Genomic DNA, 22655 nt, shown 5'->3' with positions numbered 1-22655 from the left:
TACTTCAAGGCAAGAACAGGTACAAGTGAATGCAGCAGTACAAAAGGTCAGAGGCACGTCACAAGCTTTAATGCAGAACACTTGTATCAATCAGTTAAACTTGTGTGGCATCAACATCAAGGGAATTGTAGTCCTGGGAATGATGGACTACAAGTTAAAAACAGCATCTATAGAGTCAATTAAGAAACTTACAAAATGTACAATATACAACAAAGATAGAATACGTAACAATAGAGATAAATGCTATGTTAATATCAGGATTCAGCCATCATCAATCATAGAGTTAAAGAATCTATTATAGTGCATAGATAGGGAGACACTCATGTTCAATTGCTCATTAAGACCCAGTGGCTGCAAAGCTCCTAGGGAGTGGATCCAAAACAGCTGTGTCGGCACAACCTCATGTCAACATCATACGTTTCACTTGGTTGCAATCTGCAACCTCACCGCTGTATGCCGCCACCTGATCTCTGCAGCTTTAAGAGGAGCCAGGAGGGTCCGTTTAGAACGAGGCAACGCGTTGACTCTTTAAAACCTATTTATTTTCAATTTTTTGAAAATGTTTGTGAACATTGAAGAAAGCATGAAAATTTTTAAAATGAGCGTCATCATTACATTAGATTTGATAAGAATATTCAACAATTGACAGGAAAACAAAACAAGCCAAACCAATCACATTTAAAGTATACATATAAAGCAAATTCTAAATATAAATAAAAATATATGACATTTAAAAGGTCAGACTCTCTTTAACTTACTTAACTAAAATTCACAGTTGCTGTGCCCTTGCAGATTTTTGGGAGTAATTGTCAAGTCTAGCACTGCAGATCATTTCATAGTGGCAACTTTGTTTCTAACAAACTTCTTTGATTGTCTGCTTTTCTTTTTTATGGAAAATCTTCCCATCTGGCTGAAGTCTCCACTGAAGCTTGACCACATCAGACTTTTGTTGGATCTATATGGAGGCAAAAAGAAAGAACAGACCTTTATTCAGATTATTAGTTATTATGTTACTATGACAATCACCTGTGTGCAGTTGTTGACCCACATTTTAGAGTAGACAAAAACTTACTTGGTTCAAAATGGCTTCACTCACAGCAGAGTCACTAAAGTCTAACAATGAATTTGACTTAATTTCCACCTTCACAATCCTCTTATTTCCTGCTCCTTTGGCTAAAAAAACAAACAAAAAATACATATTTTCGGTTTGTTTTGTCAAATCAATCATGTTGAGGATGCCATTTAGAGACAAAAGATACTGTACTTGACTGAATCAGAATACAACAGATATTAAATGCTCACCAATATAGCAGTAGAAGGGGTAGCGGTAAGAACAACTTCTGTCTAACAAGTTCTTAGAATAGGAATTATGCAGTGCACAATTTCCATCATTGTTTGGCTGAGAGCTGTCCCAGTATCTGAAGGAACTGCTGCTCTGGTCCGACCATTTCCACTTATCTCTGAACAAACCGATCCAGAAGTACGACAATTGGTCATTTTTATCAAGCATTTGCTGTAATGCCTGATTTTCAGTTTGGCTCCTCACACTGGCCAAGTCAGCATAATGCAGTCGACAGTACTGTTGAGCTTGCCTCCATGACTTCTCTTCAAGAACGACAAAAAACCCACTGGACCCCTCATCTGTGAATATTGCAAAATGTACTTCAGAGGTTAAAAGGTTTGAAGGGAATGGGAAAAAAACACACTATATTGCTTTTAGTTTTCAAGCTGCTGCATGCACTTAAAGTTGCGATAAAGAGATACTCCACTCAATTGGTATTGCACTCAAAAAGCAGGGATAGCGGCAAGAGTCAGATAAAAAAATCAAATCAAAGGATTAATTTTAATCCTGGGACAAGTGGCAGCATTAAGCCCATTCCACACTCAAAAACCAATTTGGTCAAGCAACTCAAAGGTTTTTTGTGGCTTTACAGTAAAAAAGACTACACGAATGAAGAATAACTGGTTGTTTTAGAAAATGTATGCGTGATTAACTTCTCCACTTCTGTTTGTTTGCCCTGATAGCCGAATTGTTACAGTACATGCCACATAACAGTCGATTATGGCTGCAACTTGTATTGCATGTCATAATTCTCTCTCTTTGGCAAAATGAGGCAGCAAAAAGGAACAATAAAAAAAACATTTCTTCCATTAAAGGAACATTGTGTAGCATTTATGTGGATCTATTGGCACATGGAACATAACATTAAATAGTATGGTTTTTTTTTTAAATAATCACTTAGCATATTGACTGGAAACTGGCTGACTATTTATTGGCCAGCAGTAGTGACTGTGTGGTGTATTTTTACACAGTTTTTGTATGAATAGAACAAACTGGATATAATGTTAGATCTTTAAAGGTGCTGGTAGGTGGACTTTGTTACCTTTAGACAGAGCCAGACTAGCTTTCTCCCCGTTACCAGTCTTTACGCTAAACTAATGATCCATGTCTTGTCAATGAAAGTGAATAACAATACGGCCATGCAGCTGAGCACGAGTGACATCACTCTCTAAGGCAGTGCTCTTCAAATTAAAGCCATCTTACCTTCCTGACAGACAAAAGGAAATGTTGTTTCACAGAGTGCACTGAACCATTTCCCATCACTCCTCATGCCTCCACAGTGGTGAGATGGATCAGGTAAACTGGGCCAGTTTGTGTATACAGCCAATCCGTGACTGGTCTGAGTTTCTCCCACAGACCACAGCCAGGAGGCCTCCCCGCCCTCCTTCAGACCAAGCCAGGATTCTCCACTCACGCCACTGGCTGCTGATATGTTCCGCAACCTCTCCAGGTCATCATGGCTGCCAATGGTAGCGAGATCCATGTAGTGCTTTCTGCAGTAACTCTGGGCATCGACCCAACTCTTAGCCACGTTTATCAGGTAATACTGTCGATCAATGTGTGAACACAGAGTGACGCAACCTGCAGACGAACCCCCAGCAAAACATCAAGTAAAGCAGGCGTTATGGTTATAACATCGTGTATTTTAATTTTAGCATTTTACACAAAGATACTTACTTGAAGCTAGCAGTAAAATCACCAGATAGAGCATATTTTCTCTAGGATATAAAAGTTATACAAGTTGTCAGACAAATTAAATGAAAGTTCATGTCCCAAATGTGTGTCAGCTGGTTGAAATGTTGTCCCTTTAGTTTATTTAACCACCAGTTGATAATCCTCTCTGTGCAGGTCCAAGATTTCTTTGAGGCTATAAGTTGAATTTATTTTAGTGAACCATGTTTAAGAGATGTGATTTAGTTAAATGAATTCCTAACAAATTGCACTCAACAAAAATCCTTGAGTATGCTACTAAATGCCTTTAATTACATTTTTCCTGACATTTAATAGGCCAAATTAATAATTGATAAGTTGAGAAAATGGTCTGATCTATCAATAACGAAAATAATTGGAGCCCTAGTGTATTCTTCAACATTTTTTTAATATCTATCCATGCTATCAATAAAGCAGGATTTTAAAAATATTGAAGTAATTGACTGCTCTACACTGCCAGATATGTTTTTATTGTCCCAACGAAATCAAACACTTTCTTTTCTTATAAATAAAGTCTAAATATCAAAATGATTCTTCTTACCTGATGCAAAGGTGTTTCTTTGTGAGAGATAAAGTGCACTTCTGCAGGATGTTACTCTTTCTTTCTCTCACTTTTCTTTCTCTCACAAATATGAAGTGCTTTCATATTTGTCTGTATGGAAATGCTGTTTGCTTTTGGCTATTTCAGGGGCATATTTGCATTTCACTAAAACATTTCTAAGAGGCAAGTGGAGTTAAGCAGTTAGAGCCTGCTGATAGAAATTGTTTTGTGCATGTAGATAGAAAGATGGACGGACGGACTGACAGAAAGATAGCGTCACACTTATAAGTAGCAGCACAAGGTTTATTCAAAGATAAAGATCTATTACCACGGAGAGGAAAAGTATATCTATTGCATAGCCCTCAGAGCCTTCTCATCCTGGTTCGTACACCAGATCACTTTGTGTCCCGATAGAAATTGGCTTGTTTTTGCCTCCTTTTCTGTCTCTGTTTATTTTTCTGCCACCTGTCTTTCTGTGTCTCGTTTCAGCCGTGAGGTCAGCAGCAAACCCTTTGCTCATTATCCTGCCCGTCAGACTTCAGCATATGCTCACAAAAGCCGCCAATAATCCACATTCAGTCCCCTGTCCTTCTTTTCTAACTCTTGCCTCACACACTCACACACATTTTATCACCTCCCAAGTCACCTCTCCGTCACCCCAGAGGACCCGTTATATAAAGCTCTGTCTCCCCTTCAGTTGTTACCCCCCTCGTTTTCATCATCAGTCAAACATCCTTCTCTTTTGCTGCTCAGGTAGGCCTTTGTGCTTTGACTTTTCCTCTCTTTCACTCTTTCTAAACCCAGGTGTGTGATTTTCAGGGCAGTGAAATGCTTTTCTCAAATGACTTAAAATGCTGCTATAATCAATGTTTTTTATAATAACGATGGATCAAATGACTATAAGTAATGTGAAGAGTAATGAACCCACAGAGAGTTGTCACCAAAGCTGCAGTTCCTCTTAACACTACAGAGCTTTTTTCAGCGTCTTTCAGCTTAGTGGCTCGCACCTTTAACATTTTGATTCACACTCACTGCTCTCACAACAGGAAGCTACTTTTAGCGACTTAAAACTCACTGTAGGATTACCCAGGCTGCCCATTACCAACTGACAGACAGACAGACAGACAGACAGACAGACACAAAGGTTGAAACTGATCAGCTTGTGAGCATAACGGTGCCTTTAGCAGATGATGAATGATCCAAATTAATGATGTTACCCTGTGTCTGCTTGACGTGTAAATAACATCAAGTTCGGCGTATCAACTAAAAAGGTGCTAATATGTCACTGTGTTCACTGCTTGTTTCTGCTGCCTGCAAGTGTGCAAAAAAACACCAAACATTTATTGCACTTTTAACCTTTTAAATACTGTAATCGCGAATAATAAAACGGTTGAAATGGACAATAATTGATGAATGGCTAATTTCTCAGTCTTAACACGCTCAGATTTGTTTTATTGTAAAAACGTCAGAGACAATGTATTCAGAATCTGCTTATCTGAAGCTACATCATGTTGATATTCAGTGAAATGTATAAATCCAAGCAATATATCGCATCTTTTGAAATTTAACGATTTCCTCTAAATAACAATCAAATTCAGATGGGGAAGATAAAGTTTATCTGAAATTCCCAATGCTCCAACGTAAGAAGTTATTTTTGTTGCCCTTGGCCTCTCTGTCTGTCTGTGTTGGTCAGTTTGTCCAGAAACACTCAACAGTGAAGCAATGTGATGAATTCCTCTCCCAATCCCTCATCTGCCTTTCGTCCATGTGCCCGTGTTTATTCAGATTCACATACTCATGCCCTGAGATCTTGGCTAAAAACTAACTATGACAGGATCTGAGAGACTTGGGCGGCCTCAGTGCTTGATCTAACATGTTAATACACACAAAGACAGGCAGTCTGGGAGGGCTTCCAGTTGTTCATTGAAAATAGTTTTTTGCAAATTAGTCTGTTGCTGGTGTGTCTACAAAGCAACCAATGGTTTTGACCCTGTACTCTGAACATTTATAATTCTGTATCTCCTGTAACAAGTCCCTCTGAAATACGTGTAAAAGAGTCTTAAGTAATGGTTAGGAATTATAAAATGTTATGGGACTCCACGCACATTTAAATAACCTTTATGTTCAGTGAGACTGTAAACAGATCAAATGATAATAGAGGACTTGGCTGGTGTTAATAGCAGCCAGCCGACCAGCTTAATCTCGCCATCCCACATTCTCTCTTGTAGATTGGCTAGCTAATACCTCTCTCTTATCCGGAGTAACAGGACACTGCTTCAACCTAATAGTCCCTCTGACCTCTTCTATTCCTAGATCATTATCTACAAATGGCCTTCTGCTTTATCTTATTCTTTGAACAAAAGCACTGGCCTGCTTTAATCATGTAATGCATCGTCTCATATATCATGAAATCTGTTCACTATTGAATGGAGTAAGGCTGCATTCTTTTGCTTGTGTAATAAGCTTTTTTTTTCCTTTCTTTTCTTTCTTTCTATTCTTTCAAATGCTACATACTCCAGCTTTAAGGTAGAGTGCTAACACAAATCAATGCATCACAACTGTACTTGGTCTGATTGCTACTAGATGTTATATCGGGAAAAAAAACATGTTATTGGCCAATTAGTTTAATATATTGAGCCCACACATTCTCAGATCTACTTTTAAAAAATCTTAAACTAACTAATTTGACACCTTTCATATATTGGGCTAATGCTGTTACATATCTAAAACAGTACAGATTTTTATATTCATGCTTTTCTCTCTAGTATCACCATGTCTGAGTTTGAAGATCATGGGTAAGTCAATCCAGTCCTACAAGTTAACTTATTTCTCATTTATAAACTTTTCTACATTTATAATACATGAGCTTCTATTTTACGGCATTTCTGATCTATTTGTTCAATTCTTATTTATTTAGAGGCCATCAAGAGGGTAAGGACATTCACTCATTCATTTATAAAACCGCAGTTTCATCGTTGCAAATCAATTTAATCTCCATGTCACTCTTTCTCTCTCCAGATGAAGATGAGGAGCAGGGGGAGGGAGGTGAGACTGTGATGCTGTGCTGGGTTTTTTTAATCAACCATGCCTTAGAAATAACACATTCAGATACAAGCTATAACAGCAACCTGTTAGTGAAAGTGTCCCCAAGGGAAAACCTTCAAAACGCAAATATGCATTTACATGTAATCTTCAATTCAAATTTAAAAAAAACAGGAAACAGGATAAAAACTGCTGATCTTTTAAAGGGCAGTTCACAAACATATATCATGGATTTGAACAGTGGCCATAAATGTTTTTCTCTATGTTTAAAAATTATTGTTTTGCCTATTGCAGTTAGGCTTGGAGTAATTTCCTCTGCTGTGTTTTCAAATCAAACATCTGTTTATGAAAACAAAAAAACTGATTCCCCATTTTTTGTTGCTGTTCTGGCTGTCATGTTGAAGAAGAACGCCCCAAATACAAGTAAGATTGGCATGCACATACTAAACAAAACATATTGTAAGATTTTTACTAAAAAGTGCAGTAAAAATACTTGCTGTCATGTTACTCTACAGGCCGGTCACACAGCTCGCTGCCCCTAAAATCCCTGAGGGGGAGAGGGTTGACTTTGATGTATGTTCCTTCAAGGTTGTTGATAATGGAGCATTTACACAATTATAGCACCAAAAACAGGCATTCAATAATCCTGATCTGTGTATCCTCTGGTTCCCGACAGGATATCCATAGGAAAAGGATGGAGAAAGATCTCCTGGAGCTGCAGACTCTGATTGATGTCCACTTTGAGCAGAGGAAGAAAGAGGAGGAGGAGCTGATTGGACTCAAATTCAGGATTGTAACTGTTTGTCCATTAGTTCCCCATGTATTTGTATGAGAGAGAGATTTGTCAGGACACACTGACTATTCAGAATATTAGTGATGGATGAAACTCGAGCCATGAGTAAAAGTCAGGCTGACATGTTTTTTTCTGTAATAGGAGAGCCGCCGGGCAGAAAGGGCTGAGCAGCAGCGTGTGAGGGCTGAAAAAGAGCGGGACCGACAGACACGGATTGCAGTAATTGACGTTTAACATTGTATTACATATGTTGTCAAAAATCTGCTGAGATCACAATATTTTGACCTGACTTCCTCAGGAGGAGAGACAGAGGAAAGAGGACGAAGAGGCAAAAAAGAGGGCAGAGGATGAGGCCAAGAAGAAGAAAGTGCTCTCAAACATGGGAGCTCACTTTGGAGGGTTCCTGGCCAAGGTCAGAATAATACATTTACAGGCAGGTGTGTCACTGTATAGTGTCCGAGTTCATGTCTGTCTGATCCTCCAACAAAGTGAGTTGTGTTTGTTTCCTGCAGGCAGAGCAGAGGCGAGGCAAAAAGCAAACTGCGAGGGAAATCAAGAAGAAGACTCTGGCAGAGAGACGCAAGCCACTGGCTATTGAGACCCTGAGAGAGGATGGCCTGAGGTCAGTTTAAGGTCCATTAAAGACTGATGCTTTTTGAATTCATCCGCATCCATTACATTTGAAACCAGGTCCAGGAATACTTTATGAAGCTGCTGCTGCTGCAAAAAAGTAAAAAGTGACCTTTAATTGTCATCTCAACTTGTTGATGCTGGTGTGTTTTAGAGAGAGAGCCAAGGAGATGTGGGAAGTTATCCACCAGCTGGAGTCAGAGAAATTTGACCTGACTGAAAAGACGAAGAGGCAGAAGTATGAGGTGAGCCATCGAGCCAAGAATACACAAAACTGGTATTTTAAATATATATAATTTGTGTCGTAATTATTATTTTTTTTCGTCAGATCAATGTCCTCCTGAACAGAATCCAACATGCTCAGAAATTGTGAGTCACTCTGCTCATCCCAATCTACCATGAAAGTAGCAATGTGTAATGCTACTTTGCGTCGACTATGCAAACATACCACAGATGGATGGCAACAGCCACATTAACACAGGAAATGACAAACTCACAGCTCTTAACATTTGCCACTTTATTCACAGGATACACACATCTAAGATATGAAAAATAAAGTGATATCCATCTACAATCAGTCACACTTGCTGGTCATTTCTGTGCTCTCTACCACTTTTCATAATCTACTTTATATTTTTTCTTGTCTCAATGCAGCAAAAAGGTCCATGGTAAGGGGAAGGTCGGAGGACGCTGGAAGTGAACTCACAAAGGAGGCTCAATGAAACAAGAAGACAGTTCGATAGTTTCTGGACAAGATTAGAGATTTTTGTGTGGCTTTTATTAAAATACATCCACTTGCAATTGCATATGTATTTATCAAAATACACCGATACATAAAATGGATATTTTCTTGCCGTGTCTTTTGAATTGTAAATGAAATTGTTTTATTACTCTTAAAAAATCCAAACATGGAAATGTTATCAGCTACAACAAACAATGAACTACTATAGTAGGCCACTCACAGTTGCTACTTATTGGTTGGTTAACGTCCTTATGAAGGCAAAATAAATTCTGTCTGCATAAGATCTGGAAATGTGATGTGAGGCAATATCACCTTGACTGTTGCATATTGTGAAGGGAAATCTGCTGACAATGGGAGCAGAATAAATTAGCCACCTTTACTTCCTCTGCGGTATGAAAACAGCATGGGCGTCATCACTCTTCCCATCACACCACGGCTCGAATTCAGCCTCCAGAGCGATGCTCACCACTGTCTCTGCAAAGCCGGCTACTTGCTCTTTGGTCAGATCCAAAATGTACCTGTAACACAATAACACAAAAATGCAACTTAAATTCAACAGCAGCATTACAGCTATGATTCACTTTTTTTTTTTTTATTATCAGTGAACGTACAGATGGGATGTGCAGCAAACACAAAGAAATCAGATACAGAAAAGCAAATGCACTTGTGAATAACAGAGCATAGTCACTGTACTCTTGGTGAATGTTGTGTCACCATGGAAACAAACTGTGTAACCATAAAAAAACCCTCACTTGGCCAACTCCACGACAAGCACAGCGTCTGGTGTTGCAATCTGTCTCATTGTCGGGCCCAACTGGTGCACGCAGCTTAAGAGCATTGACAGAGACGGAAACAAAAACAGAAATGAAACATGGTGAGCGGTCACGTCAGCAGTTTGCGGTCAGGATAATGTATTTTAGATTAAGTTACTATATTTGTGTTTAAGAGATTATTGATTATTTATTCAGAAAATTATCTATTAGAGGATTAGGGAAAAACAGCTCTCACCTGGCAGAGAAGTAGATGGTGTTAAAGAAGTGGGAATATTTGTGTTTTTCTGGCAGTTTGTAAAGTGAGTCCGATGGCAGGAATGTCACAGAGATCCTATTCAGATGCATCAACTCTGAAGAGAATTTGAGAAAATTCAGTGCAAGCTTCATACACAGTTACTGTTTCTATGTAATAAACATCAAAACAGGATTCAGAGGGATGGGAAGTGATCTACCATAAATTTAAAAACTTAAATACACGGTTCCTCTTTACACTTTTTTAATGTTTTTATACATCTGCATTTTAACACACTGAAACATTAATGCAAAATAAAATGTAATCTTTCCCTTTAAGTCCTAACATTTTCCTTGTTAGTTATATGGCTTTTGTAATTGCACAAGGTACTGTTACCTGCACTGCACTGACAATCATCTAATGATGATGTGGCCTGCTGGTGTTGACAGCCATTTACCGTTAATGGTGACAGATTTCTGGTCAGCCTCGGGGGACGGCTCCTCTGCTTTTGCGTCTGACTGGGAGGTGGTTGGGCAGCCCCGTCTACTGGACAGGGACTGGAACAATTCCTTTACATTTGCAAAAGAGATATCCTGGGCTGTCTGTGGATGTGAGTAAAGGAAGGGACAGAAACCATTAATTTGTTCCTCAGCGTATTCACAACTCACTGCAACTGTAAAATAAAAGGATGCAGAGACATTACTAAAATCTAACATGTACTACGTGCCATTGCTACAGTATATATTTTACCTTGATGTGTTGCCCGTTCTGTGTCCTCAGCAGGCTCTTATCTTCAGTTTCAATGCCAAAGGAAAGATAAGGACTGGAAACAATGTCACCCCAGTAGCCCCTGTAAGACACTTTTTCCCCGTTCTGTCCAGATAAACACCAAGTCATTTTATTGCTGCATTGTGGAGAAACATTGTGCAGAAAAACAGACAAACACTTACCCGGCGGAACACTCTTGAAGAGAGCAAACTTGGATTGGTTATTTGGTAGACACCTTCCCTCATTTCGAACGCCAAACCCCGTTCCCTCCATTGTGCATATTGTTGTTTGTTGATGACACCACACTGCAGAAACAGAAAGAACGTCCATCCTTCAGTGCAACATTTAAGCCTCAAAGTTTAACCTTATCAAAGTGATTTTTGAGGGCAAATTTAGGAAGCGCATTTTAAATAACAAACAAAGAAACGCACACAAAATATTGAAATACCCCTTTCTCCTGCAGTTTCATCGTGAGGTCCCAGTCGAAGCAGTTCTTCTTGGAGTCGTAGCGTGTCCCAAGGTGCTGCCGGACCCGATAATCCCAAACTTTGGACATTAAAATAGGGGCAGCACACTCAGATGAGGATGATGAAGGCCGAGGCTGGATCCACAACTTGAATATCCGGGCCAGCTCATCTCGCTCCTTGAACTGAAGAATTATTCAAAGAATAAGAAAGTTTAGTTTCACTGACTTTTGACTGAGCAGGCACAAATGTCTGTATTCAGATAAATGGATCAATCGTAGGGTTGTAGAAGAACCGAGGATAGGCTTTGTTTTACAAATGATTGTACCTTGAGAAGAGTTGTGTTCAGACAAGGGTGTGCAGCTGCAGTCTCCAGTGTTTCAGTAACAGACAGAGTGAGCTCTGATGCTGCACGTCTCAGTGTCTCTTCTGTCTGACTGCGGATCTCACCGTTCCCAAACACTTCCAAGAAAACCTCCGTCTTCTCTGAAAATCAAAGTCGTGGCAAAACAAAACTTTATATTAAGGACACATTAAAATGTATTCATATTTTTTTTACTTAACATCTTTAAAGTCAATACTTCAACAAAATCCCACCCACCATTAATTCCCATGCTTTCTTTTGGCATCAGTGCCAGGTAGAGGAGCAGCAGCTGTCTAGCCACCACCTCCATGGAACTTTCTATCACCCACACCTGCAGCAGAGCAGAGAGAAAAAGTGTGCAGCTCACAGTAGAGTATATCAATCTGTTATCAGTGGGGTCACATGACAGTTTAAGAGACTGAGAGGCTCACATGAAGGTTGTCTTGGTTCTGCAAACCAGAAATGGTCTTCAAAATATGTCGCGGATCTCCACTGCCAACCAGTAAAACATTGAAGTCCCCTTCTAGTCTCACAGGGCCTGTTTACAGGGAGAGAGAGAGAGCAGACAGCAGTTCCATCACACCATACTAGGACTGGGTAACATATCTCAAAAATTGGCTTTGAATGTATGGTCAGATTTGTAATCTTGTTTTACTTTATTTTTATTCTTATATATAAATGATTCATAATTTTGCCAATTTTTGACTGTAATATTTAGGCAGAGATCTTTAATGGCTGTTTCAGTTGAGGACTAATGTATTAATTGAGGGGTTTGGCTGTGATTGTATCAAAAACATGTCAAAGGATATCCAGCCCTACATGATATCAACTGTGCTATTGAATGGGAAGGACAAACCCTTAATTAATAAATGCAATGACACTTATAATAATCCGATATGACTGAGGACTTTTTAGTTGAGTTTGAGGCAATCATTTAGATAAACTGAAATGCTTAACAAATATATGGCCCCACTGCAGATTTATATCTAACTGTAAAAATAACAGTTTACAGATAGTTTCAGTGTTCTTGACTGTTGTGCCTGGTTTAGTGTACACCCCTGATTTAATTAAAACTTATGTTGTTTTCCGCCTCATTTGTTGTAATCCATTATCTACCAGAATAACATAAACCATGTTTAAATACTACAATAAAGTACTGCAATACAAGTAAAAGCCCAGTATCTAAATTATGCTAATGTTAAAGTACAAAAGTAACACAAGTGACAAAAAATGTCCATTATGTAAAATGTCCCAGTGGTGTTTAATTATTATATTGGATAATTATTATCCATGCATTAACATATAAGCAGTACTTTAACTTTAGTTGAGGTGAAGATAATTATGATCTGATGCACGTGTGTAGGCGGACTCCGCATCCGCGTGCACGTGAGGGCTCTCACCTGCACTCAGCAGGTCGCGCGCAGGACTGAAGCCCCACCAGGTGACGCAGCCCGCGCCCTCAGACACCTGTCCAGCGCTCATCCCGTTCTGTGACCGAAACAGAGACATGCCGCTGTTATCCAGGGGCCCAGACACGCGTCTTACCTCAACATGGAAACACATGAGCACAAGCTGCGAGCAGATACTGTAAACTGAAAAGAAGTGACGTAAAAAAACTCACCTGACAAGGTAACAAGTCTGACAGGTGAGTTTACGTGCAGCTCACCCAGCGAACCGTCCGAACAGAACGTTTGAGTTCTGTTGCTAAGCAACAGTTTCTAAATGGGGAGGACAGACGCCATCTACCGGCGGTGACGTGGCTGGGTTTGATAGGAGCAGCACTCCTGTCTTTTTAGATTATTATGCATAATCTGTACATAATACATCTATACATGTATAATCTATACATAATAATAATCTATAAAAGTAAGAGAGTAAGACAAGCATTGATGTGAAATAGTCCATTGTGGGTTTATTTATTTTAAAAGCATTACAACAAGCATTTCTTTAGGACTCTGTTGCACCACATCACTACAAAATGGCAAAAAATGCCTTGTGTACAGTGTACGTGCCATGAGATCCAGAAGCTGTGGCATGTCACCAGATAACTTTTTAGAACACAGCGTAACCATTAAGTCCTTTGTTTATGCATCCACATTTTAATAGGCCCATGCATGAGCATACACTAAAGATGCAGATTCACAGATAAGTGTTTTACAAGTATACAAATACAAAGTCATGTTGGTTTACAGTACAAGGTAAATATGGGAAGCCGAGTAACAACCACATTTTGTCTACACACACACACACACACACACACACACACACACACACACACACACACACACACACACACACACACACACACACACACACACACACACACACACACACACACACACACACACACACACACACACACACACACACACGTTAAAGTACCTTAAAAGAAACAAAATGGAAAACAAGACATGTAACTTGAGAACACATCAGGATCATTAGAATGAGTAACACATTGGCAGTACTTGATACCCAAACAAGGTCCGACTCTAACGAGGTTTTGCTTTGAGTGCCGCATCGACTTCTTCTTCTGGTAGGAGAGTGTGCCACTGGGCTACTGGACGTCTGGGATTGGCTAACATATCTGACCAGTGACGCAGGCCAACTCCTGTGGCTCCATAACCCATGAAGGTCTTTCCAATTGGATCATTGCTCCCAAGTTTATCATAGTCTAACACTGTGATGACGACCTGCACTTTCTGAAAGACAAAAAAGAAAGACTTGTTATCAAATCAATCCCTATATCAACTCTAAGGGTCTGCTAAAATTCAAATTGATAATTTATATGAAGACACAGCCTACCTGTATCTGTTCAAAGGGGACCTCAAAGCTGAAACTCTCATTAAAGTAAGGATTGAGCGTGTTTTTCTTGACGGTTGTCTTTTTCTTTTTAATTCGTTTCCCATTTTGCTGCAGAACAATCTTCACATATGGATCTTATAGAGGAGGAAAACAAGGTTATTTAGTTGTGTTTTGTTGGGAAATTTTACTTCCTCCTAAGACTGAAGTTTTTATTAGCCCAGTTTTACAAAGAATTAAGCAAATATCTGAATGATTTTGAATGATAATAATGGCAGGATGCCTAATTACCTGATAAACCACCAACATCCATTTTCTTCAGATTCTTTGCCTCCATGATGTTCACTGTCAGTTTTCCAGCAGTGGGTACATATCGTAAAGAAATGCAGATATCGCCAAGTTTTTCTAGCTGAAAGGACAATATTATGGATTACCATCACGTCCCATCAAATTAAAATGAAGACATATTTTATTAAACTGCTGATTAATAATCTTGAGAAGCAAGGCATAGAGTATATTATTTAGTAAATATAAATCGCAAAACATAACAATAATACAATATATCATACCTCTTCCTTTTCACCACTCTCCACATCTCTCCATTGTTGCATTGGCTGGCCCAAATCAACGCTGTTCATGGGAATCTTTATCTCACCGATCATATCATGCTTGGAGAAACGGTCAAAGTCAAAAACTTGCAGTATCAAAGTCTTTCCGCCCAACTCTGCATATGGGATCTAGAAAGAGAGGTTATTAAAGAATTAGAATGTACAATAGCTGAAAGTAGACTGTAGACAATTTTGTTTACGTATAATCAACTTTACAAATGCAGACAACAACAAGGAACATATAGCGACAGGATAATAACATTCTGCTTTGAAATTTTAGGGGGATGGATACCTTGACAGACGGCATTCAGGGAATGAAATACTAAAGACCAGGGGAAGTGGAGACATAGGCCAAATTTCTGTCTTGCGAAGGGTAAAAAGTGACAAAACAACAAAAGCTGCGACAGAGACATAAAGACAAGAGAAAGAGCAGACAGCGCAGAGACAACATAAAGTCGACGAAAGCACGATGTCAGGCACATGGTACCTTAAAGATGAAAGTCTCGTTGAAAACAGGACATAAATTCTTGCGTTGAACTTTGGTCTCGTACTTCTTCTTTTTGTCTGGCAACAAAAAGACTTTGACATAGGGGTCTGAAGTTCCCCCCATGTCCATAGCAGCAAGATCCTGAGCCTGAAGAATACCCACTATAAGCTTAAAAGGGAGAGAACAGGTGTCAGAATGATCAGTGGATTCCTTCCTGATAGTTATTTGTAGAGTGCCTATAGTCAAATCATTAATATATATGTCTATGATGCAACTGATAATGAATTTGTTTTCACACAGGACCTACCTGGGCATCAGTGAAGTTGTAGTCCAATGAGAACTCCAGCCTTCCCAACTTTTCCTGTTCTTTCTCCTCTTCGGTTCCTTCCTTATTCACTTCTCCCTCCTGCCGGATTAAAACATAATTGGATATTCATCATGAAGATCTAGATCAGGTAAGACTATACAATGATATGTTACTGGATATAACATACCTTATCTCCAGCCTCCCCTTCACCTTCCTTATCCTTTTTGCGGCGACCTGTCTTCCTCTCCCTCACTTTCTTTGGCTTTTTCTTTTTCCCGCAGCATTTCTTGACAACACAGAAGAGGCAGCATGCCACCAAAACCAGGACCACCACAACAATGGCTGCTACTGCCCACACAGGAACTGCAAAATAAAAAGAAGGTGAATTCACTCATCAGTATGCACTGTATGCAGAATGGGAGTATGCTTGTTATGTTAGAAATGAGTGGATGACTGATCTCCTGATATCTGATATGTTTGCAATAGTAACATGATGTGGAAAAATCCAGACCCCAACAAAACAACATAAAAGAAAATCAATAAAAGAAACAAAAAACATGAATCTGAAACAGATTTTTAAGTAGACTTTTAAACACTATCCTCCCTATCGAAGGCTTTGTAAAAGTCTTACGTATCAGGATTTTCCAGAGGATTTATAGCTTTCACATCTTGAGATTACATTAAAAAGAAATCCACTTTCATAAATCGGTTTACTGCTATAATCTAAATCAGTTCCAACAATATTGTTGAACATAAACTCCTTTTAAAGCTTGGAAACAGAACTGAATCATTAAAATAAGACATGATATATTGAAATAAAAGCTGTATTTTGGAGGGTTCTTTGGATCATTTTTTGACCATACATTTTCTCAAGCACATGTTTATCTATTTGGTGAGTGTCCATGTGTGTTGTCAGCAACACCCTTCTCCATAATCAGGTAATAACATACTCTAAGCTGGGAGTGGCCCAGTACAACCACCGCCTTACTCATGGCACTCCAGAAGTAGTTATTAATTTAAGGGAAAAACAATTCTTGCGCTCTTCTTCCACTTAGATTTTCATGGGTATGAACGTCAAAAATAGTTGGTATAATGACCAAGAAAACAAGCTGATACTCCTATAAAATCATTTGTTATAATATGTTGAATATTTTGTCAAAAACACTCAACACAATACCTTGAACCTCTGAAATAGCTAAATAACACAGTTCAATAAAATATGTAATATTATTTATACATCATAATGTTGATTCTGTACAGGGGTGGATTTTCTTTATCAAATGATAACCTAAGATGAAGTAAGATATACAGTTTATTTCATCAAGTAAATTAAGTTCTGAAATTGAAATTCCAGAAGTGGCTTACTTGGCAGATGGCCAAGTTCATTCATGAACTTCTCCTTCATGTGGTTGTAGTCGTGGCCGGGGTGATGTTCTGGGTGCGAGTGCTCATGGTGTTCAGTATGGGAGTGCTCATGGTGGACTGGCTCTGTTGCTTCCTCCTGCTCGGGTTCAGACGGCTCTGCGGCCCTCCGAGCCCGGACCCCTACGCTGGCCAACCTCATGTCAGCTGTTAAAACAGTAGAACCAGTGCAGTTATTGTTGGTTTGTTATATCGTCTGTCATATTGGCTACTGCAGTGGGAGATAACACGACTGCGTATGTGCGCTATGTAATCCCTATGTCCATGCGTTGCTGTACAGTGCAAGAGCATAGGACATCTTTAAGCCAGATGCTCAACATGGCTGACCCAAATCCCTCTGTTACTCTCATTCTCTCCGTCATCTCTCCTGCTTTCACTCCCCCGTTTGTCCCATCCCCATTTTTCTCTCATCACTGTCTACGCATGTAACTGGATTAAACTGTGGCACTACAGTATTAATCCAAAATCCCTCCTCAAAGCTTAAAGGTGTTGGTCTCCTCCCTCAGTTTTCCTCCCCTGAAGAGTTTTCTAAAAGGCATTTTTCAAAGGACGTTCACTGGGGAAGGCAGAATTTATAGTTTCATGTATATTCATTCACATACTCTTTAAAATAATAATAAAATACATTTATATATAATAATATAACATTTCATTTTTTTATTTTTTTTCATATATATATATCATTTAAAGAATATGTGCATAGAAAGTAAAACATTTTTGGGGGGATTCACAGAACTTTCTCAAATGCAATTTTGACATTTTTCTAGTTGCAGCTGTTATTAAATAGCGTAAAATGCTGTCTGAACTGAAAACGCTAATGACATTTATTTACATTTATAAATATCTCTTATCAGACGTTTATAAGGGCTGGTGTTCTTTTTCAGATTCATAGGACACTAGAGGCAAATCATCCACATAAAAAACAGCCAAGAGGTGCACCACACATTTAACTGGGTATGTTCAAATCTAAATGAGATTTTATCTGGAAAATAAATAAATAATACATTTCTAGCTTTTCTCAACAATTCAAATTGGTTGGAATGTAGTGCTCTTAATCATAACATAAATGTTTAAAATCTAATGCATATTTATCTCACCTGTTTATATGTCCCTTTAATTCCCCCTACTCCGAGAGAGCTTCTTGGAGCAACTTTTTGTTCGAAGTGTATTTCTTGTTGCTTCGCCTTTGGCCTGCTGTAGCCCTCACACGCCCATCGTTCCTTCGGTATGCTGCTTACTCTGACTGGCAGGCTCCCCGCAACCCTTTCTATCAAAGCTAAAGCGCTGTCAAATCACTAGAGCAGCGTTTGGATTTAATCCCCCCACCCCTCCTCCCGATATTAGAATGCTGAAAACACATCTGTTGCTGTCTGTCTCTGAACGAAGATGCACGAAGAGCGACAGTCACCGTTTCTTATACTACCACTCAAATGTTAAAGATTTCACACATTAAACAATTTAAGGCTTCTACATGTTGAGTAGGAAAAGTGACTGATAAAACATGGCAGTGGTGGTTGTCTTCATCCATTGGATTGAAGAGATTGTAGTGCATCCGGCCCTTCACTAATCCCCTCGGCATAGCTGTCCTCGCAGTCAATCGTCAATCTACCAACAACTTTCACTGAGAGTGGATATTCCATCCTCTCCATCCCTTGGCTTACCATTTAACTGTACAAAACACATACCCGTATTTAGAGCACTGTGAACAGTAATCCCCAGGCATGCTGCCACTTGTTTGCACTGCTACATCTGGAGATATCAGTGGCTCCAATCCAACATGCAACAGTCTCCTCTGATAGATTACAACATAAACTGCATAGAGAAACAAAATGGAAAAAGAACACTAACATGGCAACAAAAATTGAATATTGTTATTGTGGGGCTGACATACTTGGTTAAATTATATTTGCGCTGCAGTCTGTAAGAAGAGTGTCGTATCAACACAAGGCTTTTGTTAGTGGGGTCAGCTAATTAACAGGACCTTTTTTCCCCACTATGAGGGCTCTCTTCTAGATTAAAGTATATTCAACAATACTAGAGACCATTTTCATTATACCCTAATGATGTTTTTTTTCTAAACACTGTTGCTCTCATTCAGTCATCATATTTTCTCTTAGTTACATTTATTTAAAAATCCAAATCAATCAAGAAATTATCTTATCTTTTTTTTCCAACAACTGTTCATTATTTGTATTATTTATCTTTGGTATGTTGCAGCAATGTTTCTCTAGTTTGCAACTGAAACACAGACAGAGTACTATGCTTGGCCGTGATGTAATTTGTTGACAACTTCTGCATCTGAATCTCATCTTTGCTGAACCATGTAATTTAGCAAGAAGCAGCATGGTCATTTTTAACCACAGTGTCTGGTAGCCAGACAGTGTGTGGTGACTGAGCAAACAGTGGCTAAGCAAAGTCCCACTGTTATCTTTACAGTGTTCTACAGGGGCAGACTTGACATTAGAAAAAGTACATAAAGTGTTTAGACCGCATGACTGATCAGATGTCTTTCTGTGGTAAAAATTGGACACACAGTTGTTAAAGTGGTTGTAAAAGAAGACAAAACAAAAATGATGTCAGCATAGTCTGGCTTTATTCAATGTTTCAAATATATTCAAAATAGTGTTTTGATTTGTGAGCTTAAAATATCTGATACACCGGAATGAATGGCGCATGATAAAACTGAGGCTTAATGAACAAGTGACTAAATAACAGCTAGAGAGAATTGTAGTTTTTAGCACCATATTAATGAGAACATTATTTTTTCGGTTTAGGTTTCAAGTGAAATTGAGGTATTTTCAGTTATTTTCCTTAGAACTTCTCTTGTGCCCATAGTATAAGAATGAAGTTTGTCGTAAACTCTGACAATATTGCATAGTTTTCTTAACGGAGTAGAACGCACAGTGTGAGCGACTGTTTTTCTGTTGACTATGTATCTTTTGAAATGTGGAGCTTATTTCCTTGTACTTGGTGTGACCTTTACAGAGTGTGTTTATCAAAGAGGTATTCTCCCATAGCACCGTGTGTCTCAGACGCAGTGATGCGGGTCAGACTGCCAATGTAATCGCCCAGCTTCTTTATGGTGTCATGGCTATCGGTGAGGAAGTGTTGCTCGAGGAAGTCACACAGCTACAAAAGATGTAAGACAGAAAATAATGAGTAAGATGTAAAATAATGCTATAAAAAGGTGATCAAAAAGGTAATAAATTAGGACAGTTCATATTTATTAGACTACACAACCCTAGATCTTACAGACTGTGAGTTGGCTTATACATTCATATACATGTCAAACTCACACAAAAAACTATTTTTAATTTGCATTGTAGCTGTTTTTGTTTTTCATATTCACTATCTCTCAGCTAAACAAAAGCTTGAGAACGAATAGCCGTTCTATCTATTTTTATAATTGTCTGTCTGTGCCAGACTTACATGAGCGTCAGTGTGAGTGCCAGCTTTGCGGTGCACATCAAGGATACATGTGTTTAGGGTCTTCTGGTAGTCCAGGGAAAAGGACATTGCATCCAGACCGCCTCTCCAGTCCTCTCTACTTGGTTTCTAGAACAGAAAAGTTTATACTTGGATAAATGTATCTATCTATCGAAACAATGATGGCTTGAAAATGCCCTTAAAAAAAAAACTGGACTTACAGCAATGGTCTGAAGAAAGATTCGCCCTCCTCTCATGTTCTGATATTCCAGCAGCTTCTCAGCCTGTTGCCTCTCTTTCATAGAACCCTCCAGGAAAAAAGTGGAGAATTTTGGCAGGGCGACATCATCCCTGTCAAAATACATCCCCTAGAAAAGATGAGAGAAACACAGTATTTAGTGATTACAGTGCAGACACGTGTTAGGAGGGAAGTAACTCTAGCAAAGTGGGCAATTTATTGCTATATTTTAGTGCAAAAACAGGATTTCAATACACTTGCATAACAAATACGACTGTTCGTACAGAGACTATGTTGCTGTGGATTAACATTGATGATACTGTTACAGAAATCATACCAGAGAAAGGTAGGTGTAGGATGCATTGAGCTTCAGGTTGATGAGTCTGTTTATGTCTCCTTCGGTCTCCAAATGGAGGTTTTGTTTCACCACAGACTGCATTTCTAAAAAGACAGAAAAACAATGCAATCAATGCGATTAGTACAAGTGTGATGCCAACGTTAAAGATAATGCCATTAATTCACTTCACACAGATCACGTTAGGACTCCTGTTTTGTAGCAGCAGACAAAGACACATCTCTTACCTTTCCCTTCACTCTCAACTAACGTTAACGTTATCTGGACTGACGCACGTGTGGAGTGAGCTTATCAAAGGTCTGCACGTCGTTGCTCGTCAGCTTTTATGCAGCCTGTGTTTAGTAACACATCAGCCAGACTGTCGTCATGTGTCATTGAGTGAACTGAGTTCAAGTGGGATGTAACATCTTTACTCAGGTGCTGGGACGGTCCCCCTCACACCTGAACGCTTTGTTAGCTGCTATAGTGAACAGAAGTGCATGAAACACGTTTAGACCCAGACTCTGGTTCGTTTATTGAAAGCATTTCAAACAGGAACTGTTAGCTACTGACGCTAGCTGCACTAGTTAGCACTGACGCTAGCTGCACTAGTTAGCACTGACAGCTAGCCGACGCTGCAGCCTGAATGTTATGCTAACGTTAGCATCAACTAGCATGCATATTAGTTAACAGGCTGAACCAGACTGTTGCTAAAGTTTAGTTGGCATAGTCACCTTTGCTTGTTTGTTACTCACCAGAGGTCTGTGAGAGCTGTTTTTTTTAAAATCTTGTTTAGCTTTCTGCATAACACGACCTGATTATTTGTGACTCTCTGCTGCCACCTGTCGCGTTGGGAATGAATTAACAAAACAACACAGTGTTATGTCAGAGTATTGATTTAATCATTTTGAATGAAAGATGCAACAGAGCCATAATAGTGTAACGGACTGAGTGACATAAAATGTTCAACTGTTATGTTATCAGGGATATTGTGTTACAAGAAGAAGTTGTTCAAGTTAAGAGTAAATGTCATAACTCTTACTCTTAACTTGAACAACTTCTTTTTGCAACACAATAACCCTGATAACATAACAGTTGAACATTTTATGTCACTCAGTCCGTTACAATACTGACACATTTTTTATTAATGAAAAAGGGCTGCACAATGATCAGTTAAGACAAAAAGGAAAGATATTGTTTGTTAAGCACATCAACATGCACTCATATTGACTAATTATATCAAAAGACAGTGTATGTATGTGAGCAGCAGGTAGTGTTTAAAGTCAGTCCTGCAGGGAATAAGAAGTCAGTGGATGTCCTGGAGTGGGTGGTAATAGGTTGGCAGGAGTTGGTTTGACAAGAGGTGACAAGTCAAATGTTCCTCTTGTGTGATACAGTTGCAGTGTGTACATGCTGCAATCTGACTGGATGGTAACTTGGACCAAACAGGAGCAAACTGATCCAGTTTTGATAAAATCAATGGATGAGCTTCTCAACATCGGGCCACACGAAAATGACGGATTTAACAGGCAACAGATTAAATGCGGTGCTCATAGAAATGCTAGCATAATACTGTGAATGTACAGGAGGTTATCTTGTGGTATACAGATAAACATAGTACACAGTATGACCT

The 22655-nt window shown here is 39.1% G+C and overlaps 4 protein-coding genes across 8 annotated transcripts; 1 reads left to right on the top strand and 3 right to left on the bottom strand.

The window, feature by feature from the left end:
* Positions 1 to 6365: 6365 nt before the first annotated feature.
* LOC129090995 (troponin T, slow skeletal muscle-like) lies at positions 6366 to 8770 on the top strand. Its single transcript, XM_054598397.1, has 12 exons — positions 6366 to 6388; positions 6511 to 6524; positions 6612 to 6638; positions 7040 to 7058; positions 7151 to 7223; positions 7312 to 7428; positions 7570 to 7647; positions 7727 to 7840; positions 7941 to 8050; positions 8213 to 8303; positions 8387 to 8427; positions 8713 to 8770. The coding sequence occupies exons 1-12, from the start codon at positions 6366 to 6368 to the stop codon at positions 8756 to 8758; spliced, it is 753 nt and encodes a 250-aa protein (XP_054454372.1). The 3' UTR covers positions 8759 to 8770.
* On the bottom strand, positions 8579 to 13085 carry LOC129090994 (dynein axonemal assembly factor 3-like). Its single transcript, XM_054598396.1, has 12 exons — positions 13023 to 13085; positions 12802 to 12889; positions 11833 to 11939; positions 11639 to 11732; positions 11366 to 11523; positions 11022 to 11222; positions 10756 to 10878; positions 10556 to 10678; positions 10263 to 10407; positions 9809 to 9923; positions 9553 to 9627; positions 8579 to 9318 (listed from the first exon to the last, which is right to left on the bottom strand). Exons 2-12 carry the CDS (start codon positions 12881 to 12883, stop codon positions 9177 to 9179), a joined length of 1365 nt encoding a protein of 454 aa, XP_054454371.1. The 5' UTR covers positions 12884 to 12889; positions 13023 to 13085; the 3' UTR covers positions 8579 to 9176.
* A 228-nt stretch (positions 13086 to 13313) lies between these two features.
* syt5b (synaptotagmin Vb) lies at positions 13314 to 17166 on the bottom strand. Its single transcript, XM_054599485.1, has 8 exons — positions 16968 to 17166; positions 15790 to 15965; positions 15603 to 15701; positions 15296 to 15463; positions 14770 to 14937; positions 14492 to 14609; positions 14204 to 14337; positions 13314 to 14100 (listed from the first exon to the last, which is right to left on the bottom strand). The coding sequence occupies exons 1-8, from the start codon at positions 17164 to 17166 to the stop codon at positions 13891 to 13893; spliced, it is 1272 nt and encodes a 423-aa protein (XP_054455460.1). The 3' UTR covers positions 13314 to 13890.
* A 2434-nt stretch (positions 17167 to 19600) lies between these two features.
* On the bottom strand, positions 19601 to 21867 carry zgc:56095 (Ferritin, lower subunit-like). Of its 5 annotated transcripts, none has more exons than XM_054599543.1 (5): positions 21778 to 21867; positions 21026 to 21129; positions 20672 to 20818; positions 20454 to 20579; positions 19601 to 20153 (listed from the first exon to the last, which is right to left on the bottom strand). In XM_054599543.1, exons 2-5 carry the CDS (start codon positions 21125 to 21127, stop codon positions 20004 to 20006), a joined length of 525 nt encoding a protein of 174 aa, XP_054455518.1. In that variant the 5' UTR covers positions 21128 to 21129; positions 21778 to 21867; the 3' UTR covers positions 19601 to 20003. The 5 variants fall into 5 exon arrangements, with proteins under 5 accessions (XP_054455518.1, XP_054455521.1, XP_054455517.1 ...); XM_054599546.1 differs by having other exon boundaries at positions 21757 to 21778; XM_054599542.1 differs by lacking the exon at positions 21778 to 21867 and adding an exon at positions 21271 to 21417.
* Positions 21868 to 22655: the final 788 nt, after the last annotated feature.

Source organism: Anoplopoma fimbria, chromosome 5 (assembly GCF_027596085.1).
Source record: "Anoplopoma fimbria isolate UVic2021 breed Golden Eagle Sablefish chromosome 5, Afim_UVic_2022, whole genome shotgun sequence".
Taxonomy (NCBI): domain Eukaryota; kingdom Metazoa; phylum Chordata; class Actinopteri; order Perciformes; family Anoplopomatidae; genus Anoplopoma; species Anoplopoma fimbria.
This window is presented reverse-complemented; position numbering and strand designations above follow the sequence as displayed.